This window comes from Lactuca virosa, chromosome 8, assembly GCF_052849685.1.
Source record: "Lactuca virosa cultivar CGN04683 chromosome 8, Lactuca_virosa_CGN04683_v6, whole genome shotgun sequence".
NCBI classification, from domain to species: domain Eukaryota; kingdom Viridiplantae; phylum Streptophyta; class Magnoliopsida; order Asterales; family Asteraceae; genus Lactuca; species Lactuca virosa.
In genome coordinates this window covers 179,963,812-179,974,526 of record NC_136433.1, presented here as the reverse complement: position 1 = coordinate 179,974,526, position 10,715 = coordinate 179,963,812, and the positions used below count along the sequence as shown (strand labels likewise).

General features: G+C 35.6%; 1 protein-coding gene across 1 annotated transcript; it reads left to right on the top strand.

The window, feature by feature from the left end:
• Positions 1–687: 687 nt before the first annotated feature.
• On the top strand, positions 688–7,951 carry LOC145134183 (uncharacterized). The gene is made up of 13 exons (XM_079069068.1): positions 688–860; positions 5,050–5,129; positions 5,203–5,280; positions 5,474–5,602; positions 5,689–5,775; positions 6,044–6,097; positions 6,184–6,277; positions 6,467–6,537; positions 6,611–6,680; positions 7,091–7,143; positions 7,243–7,325; positions 7,404–7,501; positions 7,736–7,951. The coding sequence occupies exons 1-11, from the start codon at positions 785–787 to the stop codon at positions 7,264–7,266; spliced, it is 816 nt and encodes a 271-aa protein (XP_078925194.1). The 5' UTR covers positions 688–784; the 3' UTR covers positions 7,267–7,325; positions 7,404–7,501; positions 7,736–7,951.
• Positions 7,952–10,715: the final 2,764 nt, after the last annotated feature.

Genomic DNA, 10,715 nt, shown 5'->3' with positions numbered 1-10,715 from the left:
GGTCGGATGTCCAGATGGGGGCGTCGAGAAGAAGAGAAGTGACTCATGAACCAGATCTCCATCCCTCACTACTTCAAATCTCCTTCCAACAATGACAAATGTTGGTTGCAGGATGCTTCTAGTGGCTTCCGGTGATGAAGATCGGTGGTTGATGGAGCAAATCAGTAGATTTAGAGTTTAGATCAGTGGTGTCTTGTGGTTTCCTCGTGCGTCTGGTGTTTTCCGATTTAGAGTTTAGATCGGTGGTGTCTTGTGGTTTCCTCGTGCGTCTGGTGTTTTACGATGATGACATCTGGTGTTTTCTGGTAGTGTTTGGTGTTTTTCGACAGTGGCCGGTGGTTTGCAATGCAGATGAACTGAAACGAGAGAGGACATGAGGGGTGTAGGGTTTTGGGTGGGTCCAATTTCAAGTTTATTTAATAATTTATATTATTTAATAATAAACTAATAATATAAAAAATGAAAAAAATTTAAAGATAAAGGGCGATATAGTCTTTTTTAGCTCTGAGGGATGAAAAACACAATAAAATCAATACTTAGGGACCGCCCAAGTGCAAAAGAAAACATAGAAACCAAACGTGAAATTTTTGCAAACAATAGGGACCATTTCAGTAATTTGTTCTCTCTATTCACACTCTATTAGGTACAAATACAACCACCACATATCCGAGGTGTTCCATCACTCTCACCTACTCCCATATCGCAATTACTCTACTATAAATATAAACACAACATATTATCTCAACGTGTTCATGTCACCGTTGCTCGTCGAAATTTTGAGAAGATGGAGCCCGTCGAATCAGCAGCCAACCTCCGTTCACAATACCTTGAAGTTCTTCGTAGTCGCCGTTCTCCTCCAGGTAAGCTTCTTTCATAGATTTGGTCAATTTTGATGTTGATTTGTTGCGAATATTTGGGCTCATATCATGCTCTCCTCTACTCTCATACGATGCAATATACAAAAATAAGGAGTTGTTCTAGGATAGACATTGCAGCTAGATTGCCAATAGTAGTATAAGATTTCTTTTTAGCTAAAATAGTGGCTATGGAGATCCGAGCTTAATTCTGTGCGTTTTATGTATCTAGATATGTTTATGAATATCGACAATTTCCTCAATCTAGTAAGCAAAAAAACTAAGACGGTGTAAATTTGTATATGAGTTTTGTTTCTTCAGTTCAAACTTTATTTGGCTGGACGGCCACTTGGTTTCAAAATATTTTTTTCGTCATAATTCTAATTAATAGGTATATAATATTATAAGTTTCTCTATTTAAGTTACAAAAAGTTGTTTAAACTAGAAGATTACTTCATCTGACATCCATACCTTGATCGAAATATCTACAAAAAGTTGTTTCGAGGTGTAATATCATCAAATGCAGGTTCAGTTACATCCTCTTCTATACAAAAAAAAAATAAAAAATGTTTACTTTAATACAATTTCAAAAAAGAACACATCAAAACAAAGTATGTACCTTGAAATAGCACTACTGGCACAAACCACCCATAAACCTTCAATAACCTGACACCATTGCATATATGACACTCAAGATTTTTATTTATAAAAGAAGAAACGAAAAATATAATTTAATTTTTGTTACAAACAAAGGTTCTTGCATAAATACAAGAAATAAACATTACAGTTTGTAAAATTGGAGATTTTTTAATAAAAAGCATATGATGGTTTATTTGCATTTACACTTTAATCATTTTGTTACAGTATTCAGGGATGAACTTTAACCTTTTTTTATGGTCAATTATCTAATTCTTATGCTTAATGATCTTGGTACTTCCACATTAGGGTAGGAATCAATAATCAAGTTTTTTGATGCAATCATCTCTTGTTTTGGTTTTACACCAATTTTGAGTTAATGTGTGGATGGATTTTGTAGAACATATGTTTAATAGGCCAAAGTTGAACAATATGTTTACCAAAAACAAAAGGTATGTATGAAATTTTCACCTTTATTAGAAAGGAAGATGCAATCATGAAGAACAACAAACTATTAATCTCCATTGATCGATGTTCGTTAGAGATATCAAAAATCAAAACCCCATCATGAATCACCATAGAATCGGCTATTCGATGAAGTACCACCATTAATGATATTGTCGTAGCCCAACCCAACAACAATGGGGTTCACCTTGCTACTCCAAAAGCTGCAACCAGGCCCAAAAGAACAATCAAAATACCCATCCATTTTAGGGATTAAAGGAGCAACTCTTGAAAGTTGACTGAGTCTATGACCCCACTGCACCTCCACTGTCACAAATTCATCTAACCAACCGCTACTACAACCCCCACCCAAACCAAACCCGGAATTACCCTTCACCCGTTTATCTCCTGATGCATTACAAAAACGCCGATCTGAATTCTTATTAATAGCCGACAATGATGATTCCAATGGTATTAGTGACACCCAATCTGACATCACTCATACCCACGAGATACTTAGGCTGGAGGGAGTGGTGCCGCACTCCCTCATGAAACCGTAGTGACACGTAGGCGCCACCTCAACAAAAGTGTGGTTTCATACCACACCCAAGGAGTGGTGCCACACTTGGGTATTTTTTTTTTTTTTTAGTAAATAAAAGGGACCAATCAGAGGGAGGTAAGAAAAAAGAACCAATCATGTTGTTTGAAGGAGTGCTCCCTTGGAATGCCGCACTGCACCCTCTACCGCACCCATGGGGTGGTGTTTGTGCTTATGTGGCAAGGGGAGTGCGGCCTCAGTCGCGCCCACTCCCTCTAGCCTTACAAACTCAGACCAGATGCTTACTGGCAGTGTCATACAACCTAGCCAATGTCCATTCTCTTCACCAGTGCTTCTCGTTTGAAAAAAAGATGGTACATGGGGTTTTTGTGTGGACTTTCGTGCCATCAACGCGGTTACTCTTCATTTGGTCTTGGTATTCTTCGACGATATCCTCATATACAGCCCATCACTTGAACTTCATTATGAGCACCTTCAAATAGTTTTTGAGATACTTCTCAAAAATCAATAAAAGGCCAAAGCATCAAAATGTGAATTTGGAGTTTCTAAAATTCACTTTCTTGGTCATCGTCTTTCATCGGTAGGACTCACTGGTAGGACTCATTGCCGACCCAGAAAAAATAAGTACAATCCAAAAGTGGCCCACTCCAAACTCCTTCATAACCCTTCATACATTTTTGGGCTTAACAGGTTTTTATAGGAGGTTTGTCCGTAGTTACGCTCAACTGTCCGTAATTACATGGAACTTCACTACCAACTCGTCCAGACTTCACAAAGCCCTTCGATATCACCACCGATGCTTCCAGAACCACTATTGGCTCAGTTTTATCCCAGAATGATAAGCCAATTGTATTCTATAGTACAGACTCGTCCCACAGGATGGACGATAAGGGCGACCGTCCATGGCTCATCTTTTAAATGGCCCAAAAAATTTATACACTCTATTAATCATATGTTAGACAAGGTCAATTTTGAAGATATTATTAATGATTTTTCATCTCAAAATACTAGAAGATATATTTTTCTTTAATTATATAAATATTTGTAATCGAAAATGTTATATTTAGAAGTTAGTATAAGTATTTTTCTTTCAATTATTGAATTATTATAAAAGCAATCGATGCAATTTGTGTAGTTTAAGGGCCTTTTTTCCTTTCGTCCTGAGCCCAAAATATGTTTGGAACGGTCTTGCTTTAGTAAAAAACTATGCAACCGAATGCAAGCCAACTCCACATATGTCCGGGAGCTTTATGCGATCACCGATTCTCTCAAGAAATGTTGGGATGCAAATTTTGTCTGTTCACAGATCACCACAGCTTGAAATATTTGCTCACCCAAACGGTTCAAACACCTGAACAACATAAGTGGATCACTAAGCTCTTGGGTTATGAATTCGAGCTCCACTATAAACTGGGTCGGGAAAACAAAGTGGCTGACGCCCTTAGCCAAAAACATCATTCCATTCCGCTACGGTTGCCACCGTCTTCTCCTCCATTACCATCTAATTGCATTCATGTTTCCCTTTTTCTTAGGCACGTAATGTTAGTCATCTCCGGTAGCTATTTCATGATCCTAGTTTTTAGATAGTTGTTGCATTTTCCCATTTAAATTACGATGTAAGTTTGCATTGGAAAAGAAGCAGAAAATTGTCCCAAATCCTTTTCTTCTTTGTGTTCTTATTGGGGAATTGCCATCTCGAATTGGCTATACCAATTAATGTCCTCATTCAAGTTTCAACACACAATGAAATAGGGAAAAGAAATGGAAACTAACCGATTCCATAGCTGAGTCTAACAACAGCACCAGTTTTGTTTCAAACAGGAAACTCGGCATCTGGGAATGTGTGGTTAAATGTAGTGACCTCCATTGCAGAACTTGTACAGATAGCTCACAGAAAAGCAGCAAACCATGCATGCAAAAGTATTACATGTAAAAGCGCAGACGCAAAGCTGAGGAAGAAGAAGAGGACAGCAGTGAGGACAATCTCTACAAACAGACATCAGACATAAGGATAGACATTGCTGCTAGACAGCTAGTCGAGTAGATTTCTTTTGAGCTAAGATAGTGGCTATGGAGGTCCGAGCTAAATTGTGTGCGTATTATGTATCTAAATTTGTTTATGAATATCGACGGTTTCCTCAATCTAGTAAGAGTACTATAAGGCCAGTTGCTTTCATTATAAAATAACTCGTTTGATTGTCCATAGAAAAAGTGCAAAACTTGTCTGTTTCTATTGTAGCACCATGTTTCTTTGTTGTCCATTAATTGTTGTCTAAATAAAGTAATCGAGAAGGAAAAACTAAGATGGCGTAAATTTGTAAAATGTTAGGACCTAATTGGGAAAGCCTCATTTCCTTAACTTTTTCAATTAAGTTTTTCTCTTGCATCAACTCAAAAAGAAACATAACTAGCTTAACTTTTTTCATCAATAACTACTATTATCACTCTTATCCAACCACGATTATGTTTATCAATAATTTCATTGAAATATGAGTTCATCTCTTTATTTGTCAAAATCTGGATTCATATTATATTTCTGCTACTTTTTGTTTTCAGTTCCACTTCTGAAACTACCTGCAAAGCCCGTGGTGGAACCCTTATATCAGGCAATGCCTATTGAATTGGTGGACTTTAAGGTGGATATTACTTGACATATACTTTAGCTTTCTGTTAATCTTTGTTAAAAGTTATCTTATTTAACACTATCAGGCAATGAAATCCTACCCGAAAGCACGCATTAACGTCAAGGAACTGCTAAATGAAGAAAACTTTTACTTAACCACTGAGGTAACTTAGACCATGTTTCTTTTGTCTCATTGGATGTTGACCGGATAAAGTTTAATATGAATATATGATGCTTAAAAGATATCTAAGAAAATAACTACGTACTTTGGAATATGGAAAACAAGAGCAAATTGGAAATACCAATATATGATGCATAAAGTTTAATATGTGAAACTTATTATTTTATTAAAATTAGGAAGGAGAGCAAGGGCGTCTGCCTGTGCTCATTTTGAGCATGAAAGAAAGCACACAATCGAAAAGACCAGCTGTTGTTTATCTGCATCCATCAAATGCCAACAAAGAGTATCTATGCCCTTTACTTGAGGTATAATATAAAATTACAAGGGTAGACTGGTCATTTCTTCATTTGACAAAAGACTTTCATCTAACGAGTTCTTCCTTTCAATTCAGGTTTATGCTTCACGTGGATATATTGCAATTGCCATTGATGCTCGTTACCATGGAGAACGTGCCAAAACCCCCACCGCCTATCAAGATGTGAGCACCGAAACTTTTCTTTAATTTTATTTGGTTTATGCCAAAAAAAGAATAGGGCTAAATGCAAGAAAATAAGAAATAGCAACATACTTTCATATATTTATTTATTATAGCATCCTACATTGAAGAAAATCTATCCAATTATAGCAATGTGATTCACATAGAAACCAACTTTTCGTTGCTATAGTTGGGTAGATTTTTGAGAGTACAATGGTCAATGGATAATATACAAATCATCTTTCATGATCTCAATTTTTGAGAGTACCAGGCTCTTGTTTCATCATGGATAAGAGGTGATACAATGCCATTTATATATGACACGGTTATACTTCTTCACTCTTGAATTTTTCAAATGACATTCATTATATACTTTTGATGCCCAAATGTTTAACATTTATTATTTTTTAGGTGTGGGACCTTATAAAGTTGGCAGATTATCTAACCACCCAAAGACCTGATATAGACCATTCCAAGATAGGAATCACTGGGAATTCGCTTGGAGGTTGAATTTTAATATTTTATTAAACACATCATCTTGAAATAACATGAGTATATATATATATATATATATATATATATATATATATATATATATATATATATATATATATATATATATATATATATATATATATTTATTATGAGTTATTATGCCTTTAATTCCATAACTCATTTGTGATATGTGATGCAGGAATGCATGCATGGTTTGCTGCTTTTATTGATACACGTTATTCAGTTGCTGTCCTCGTAAATACTGTTCAGGTATTGTTTATTTTTGACTTAATGGGCTTAATTTAACACTTAATCTAACCTACTAACTTAATAGAATGTGTAGAGCTTTCGGTGGGCCATAGATAATGATCAATGGCAAGCTCGAGTTGACACTGTGAAGCCTGTGTTTGAAGGTAATTAAGACGCAACTTTACAAAAGAAATATAAACTCTTTATTTTTTATATGTTATTATTTCTATGTTTAATAAAAAATGTAAGTTAAGTTATATATCGGTGTTTAACGACTTTGAACTGTAAATTTGTACAAATTTCTCTCATTTATTTCCTCAAATATATTTATAAAAATTGTTTAAAAGTTCTCTTAAAATGTGTGTGTGTATGTATATATATATATATATATATATATATATATATATATATATATATATATATATATATATATATATATATATATATATATATATATATATATATATATATTTGTTTTTAAAATCTTACAGCTATAGCTAGCACATGCACTCTTTCTAAATTATAATTTTTTTGCATGATTTTGTGATGGTGCATTTATATTCTTTTTCTTCAGTAGCAAGGATTGATTTAGGGAAGGAAGCCATTGACAAAGAGGTTGTGGAAAAGGTATGTTCCATAAAGATTGCTAAATGTGTTGCTGACGTGGCATTCTGCTGGCGTCTAACTGTTGTTGTTGTGCTACTATTTTGACCTGGTTTTGCACAGAATAGCTGCTGGTTTAGAATCTGAGTTTGACTCACCTTATACGGTGCCACTCATTGCACCACGCCCTTTGTTGATTATAAATGGTGAAATGACCAAACCACTCTCCTCTTCTTGATCCATTTTTTTTGCTGATGAAATAATAACATGGAAAAAACTATCAGGTGAAGACGATCCCCGTTGCCCAACCAAAGGTATTGATGTTACCATATACAAAACACAAAAAGCCTTCGAAGATGCCCAATGTTTGAATCATTTCAAGGTGTTGACTTTTGACTCTTGACTTTTCACCAATGTTTCTTGCTTTTTCTAAATGAGCAAATTGCATGGAATAGCTACGTACTTTACTCCCAGAGAATATTAGTATGTTACTATTATGGGTAATAAATTGAGTAGATTGTCTACATTGGTAAAAAAAAGTAAAGGATAATGTTATATGATGTAATATTGTGTTGTATATGAGGTAATAATGTGATTTCTTGTTAATGAAATTTAGGTGATAATCGAACCAGGAATTGGACATGAAGTGACATCATCAATGCTTAAAGAAGTGAGTGATTGGCTTGACAAGTTTCTAAAACCATAGAAATTTCTCATGCATAGCTATGTACCTTATGCTCGACTGAATATTGTTGTATGTTGAAAAAGTATATGTATATCACGTAAATAAAGCTTTGGCATTGTTGTTTGTACTAAACACCAGAAAAAGCCTTCCAATAAATGAAAGTTATTCCAAATTCGATTATGCATTTTTAATTTTTTTTTATTATAAATGTGAGGACGAAATTTAACTATGTGTCGCAAGATTTGTGTTGTGAATTTGAAAGACATAGTTGTTGGTTGTTCCGTCTCTGAAGTGGCAAGCATTTTAGAAACAATATTCCTATAACTATGATTAATCATTTAGAAGCTATATCCTTATAAGTGTGATTTATCATTCTTCGAATCGTGGCTTTGTACATTCTTAATAACAACATAAAAAAAATACTTAGGGGCTATTTGATACTTGTTGACTGAGTCAGATTTGACAGAATTTTCCTTGGAAATCCCAAAAAAAGGCTGAGGGTTTGCCTTGTAAAGGAGCTCGAGACCCGGGTCTTTGCTCTAAAAGACAAAACGGGCTTTCGCTTGCATATTTTCCGTTTCAAAAAAAAAAAACAAATAATCTATTAAAGCAATACGCAACCCAAATTTGTTTTCTTCTTCATGCCCTTCTTCACGATTCATTTTCCTCACCACTCAAAAATTCTTCCAAACCATCGGCTTTGAATCTGCCACCAAGCTTCTCCGTGTTCTAAATTGTGGTTGCAACCGATGACATCTTAATATATCTTTTTCATCTTCAAATACATTCATTTTAGGAAATAAAAGTTCAATACATATCGATTGAAGGCAAACGGGCAACAAGTTGCGCCGCTAGCCCTTTCTGGATGGCAAAACCAATTCTTTTGAAAACAATATTTGTGGATCTAGGAGATATGACATTAGAATGCATGACCCGTTGGACTCTATTGAGGAGCTCCACCGCCTCTGGTGCAAGAAAACTAAATGTATCGAATGCAAAAGGTACAAACACATGTTGATTTTCTATACATGCATTCTCGTTCTTTACAACTTTGCACGCAGCGACTTTCAAAGCGGCATGTCCAGCTGTGAAACCCCCGCTCCCCAAACCAACGAGAGGAGAGACCCCAGTAAGATCCACGCACGCATGCTTCCCTCCTATCCATCCAAAGACCAAAATGTCTGCCGGTCTAAGTGTGGACCTTCCATCCTGCGGGTCCGTCAGAAAGTTCATCGACGCTTCTTTCTTCACAAAAATACCAGCACGCCGACAAGCATCAAAGAGAACATCCCGAACCATATCATGTCTGTACTTGAAACCATGGAGCTCTCTACAATGAACCGCGTGTTCCCCAAAGGTATCCAAACATGCCTTGCGGCAAACTGGGCATATCTCGTCAATTGGGAATATGGGAATCATGAGGCGGTACCGAAGGATAGTTCGGTACTCCACAGGAGACATATGCTGTCCAATACCATCAATAGGGATAGTTAGCAGAAAATCCTGAGCATGAGGTGCCCGCAGACACTCAAAGACTGCTTTCTGTCTGACAGTCATGTCGAAGTTGACTTCCATATCTTGGACGATTTTGCTAAAAAGGGCACACGCCAAAGCTTTTTGGGATTTAGGGGGGGCGGTGTCCTTATTAGTGAAACCGCTACACTCAAATCCCGAAATTGTATCGCGAAGACGAGTCATAGCACATAGGTAATCCGAGTCCATACCACATACGCCACTGTCACGTAAGATGTGGTCTGTAATTACTACGAGAATGTGAAGGTCTCAACGATGTTAATGGGTTCTTGATCAAGGCCATAAAGCTGATACCGGAAGGTAGGAAAACTCATATTGCTTTGCTCTAAAGACGGACTACCATTTAGTCGAAGCAATAAAGCATCAATGAAAAGCCCAGTTATGCATGTGTTTTGATGAAGAACATAAGATTTTATTTGACCTGGAAGGTGTTTTGATGAAGACAGTTTTGAGAAGGCATGTGATTTTGGTTCAATGATGATGTTAATTTGTTCTTTGTGGTGAGCTAATGTAGTTTCCTTTGGTTTTGTTTCAAGAAAAAAATAAGAACCAAACCAAACTTTGTTCTAAAGTAATAGGCAATAATGAGTTATCAAACGCACTGACCTGGACCAGGTCAGACGTTAACTACCGGACCAGTAAGAGGTCTAATGTCATTCTAACCAAACCAACTTTCATCTAATGTTTTAAATCGTCACTAATCTTTTTTTAGGCATTCTTTCATGTTTTTTAAGCAAAATGGTTGTCTTTGATATACATGCCAATCATTCTATATTGTTTATAATTTTTTTACCGTGGTTTTTGTTGTTGCTATTACGTTTGATAATTAAAACCATTCAGCTATGTTGTACACTCTTGTGATTTTTTTAATTACTCCTTTTAATTTAATTTTTCAAAGAATCAATATTTGTAATAATTAAATGGTTGGATTTGTTTTAATTACTCCTTTCAGTTGAATTTTTCATACCCTATATGTTGCTAAAGAGTTGTTGTTTTTCTGAATAATTGTTGGATCAAGTTGAATATTATAACAATTAAAGAGTACAACAGAAGCACCTCTTCTTACCAACATAGCAACATACTTACGGGTAATTCCAAATAGCAATTTATTGTAATTGTCATTGATTTTTGTTTGTTTTTCAAGGTTTTTTTATAGTAGTTTATACCGTTTTAAAATGAAGCTCAGTTTGACCCATGAAAGCATCATACTTATGGCTCTTTACCAATAATAAAAATGCAAGAAAAAAATTACAGAAATGGTCCATGTGGAAAAAAAGATTACATAATTGGTCCTTGTGGTGGAAAATAACTATATAATTGGTCCCTAGGCAAAAAAAGATTACGTCATTGGACCCTCACTCCGTAACGCAGAAAAACA

Excerpts from the sequence above, each read along its gene's own strand:
- LOC145134183 (XM_079069068.1), top strand. The coding sequence starts at position 785 with ATGGAGCCCGTCGAATCAGCAGCCAACCTCCGTTCACAATACCTTGAA. Across the intron at positions 5,281-5,473 it reads ACTTTTACTTAACCACTGAG|GAAGGAGAGCAAGGGCGTCT; the intron begins GTAACTTAGACC and ends TATTAAAATTAG. Across the intron at positions 6,681-7,090 it reads TGTGAAGCCTGTGTTTGAAG|TAGCAAGGATTGATTTAGGG; the intron begins GTAATTAAGACG and ends CTTTTTCTTCAG.